At 52.0% G+C, this 761-nt stretch overlaps 1 protein-coding gene across 1 annotated transcript in view; it reads right to left on the reverse strand.

Annotated features, from left to right (window-relative positions):
* Positions 1-652: 652 nt before the first annotated feature.
* Positions 653-761, reverse strand: part of LOC117808942 (kinesin-like protein KIF1C) — a gene marked incomplete at its 3' end in the record, with an annotated part of 14,684 nt that continues 14,575 nt past the window's right edge. Inside the window, exon 14 of the mRNA XM_034678612.1 lies at positions 653-728. Within this exon, the coding sequence (XP_034534503.1) occupies positions 653-728 (76 nt within the window). The remainder of the gene's footprint in view (positions 729-761) is intronic.

The following is a 761-nucleotide window of genomic DNA, read 5'->3' on the forward strand; positions in this document are numbered from 1 at the left end:
ATGACTAAGCTTCCTCTCTGGACGAGGAGGAGGAGCTCCTCTGACCATGACCATAACTAAGCTTCCTCTCTGGACGAGGAGGAGGAGCTCCTCTGACCATGACCATAACTAAGCTTCCTCTCTGGACGAGGAGGAGGAGCTCCTCTGACCATGACCATAACTAAGCTTCCTCTCTGGACGAGGAGGAGGAGCTCCTCTGACCATGACCATAACTAAGCTTCCTCTCTGGACGAGGAGGAGGAGCTCCTCTAACCATGACCATAACTAAGCTTCCTCTCTGGATGAGGAGGAGGAGCTCCTCTAACCATGACCATAACTAAGCTTCCTCTCTGGATGAGGAGGAGGAGCTCCTCTAACCATGACCATAACTAAGCTTCCTCTCTGGATGAGGAGGAGGAGCTCCTCTAACCATGACCATAACTAAGCTTCCTCTCTGGACGAGGAGGAGGAGCTCCTCTAACCATGACCATAACTAAGCTTCCTCTCTGGACGAGGAGGAGGAGCTCCTCTGACCATGACCATAACTAAGCTTCCTCTCTGGATGAGGAGGAGGAGGAGCTCCTCTAACCATGACCATAACTAAGCTTCCTCTCTGGATGAGGAGGAGGAGCTCCTCTGACACACAGTAACGTTAGCAGCAGGTTTCACTCACTCCTTTAGGAGAGAAGACGCCCAGAGTCCCTCCATCCTCTTTAATCGATACACCCATCTCTGCCAGCAGGGACTCTCTGATGGAGACAGAGAGAGACAGAGAGAGAGAG

The sequence above is a fragment of the Notolabrus celidotus genome, unplaced genomic scaffold (assembly GCF_009762535.1).
Source record: "Notolabrus celidotus isolate fNotCel1 unplaced genomic scaffold, fNotCel1.pri scaffold_187_arrow_ctg1, whole genome shotgun sequence".
NCBI classification, from domain to species: Eukaryota; Metazoa; Chordata; class Actinopteri; order Labriformes; family Labridae; genus Notolabrus; species Notolabrus celidotus.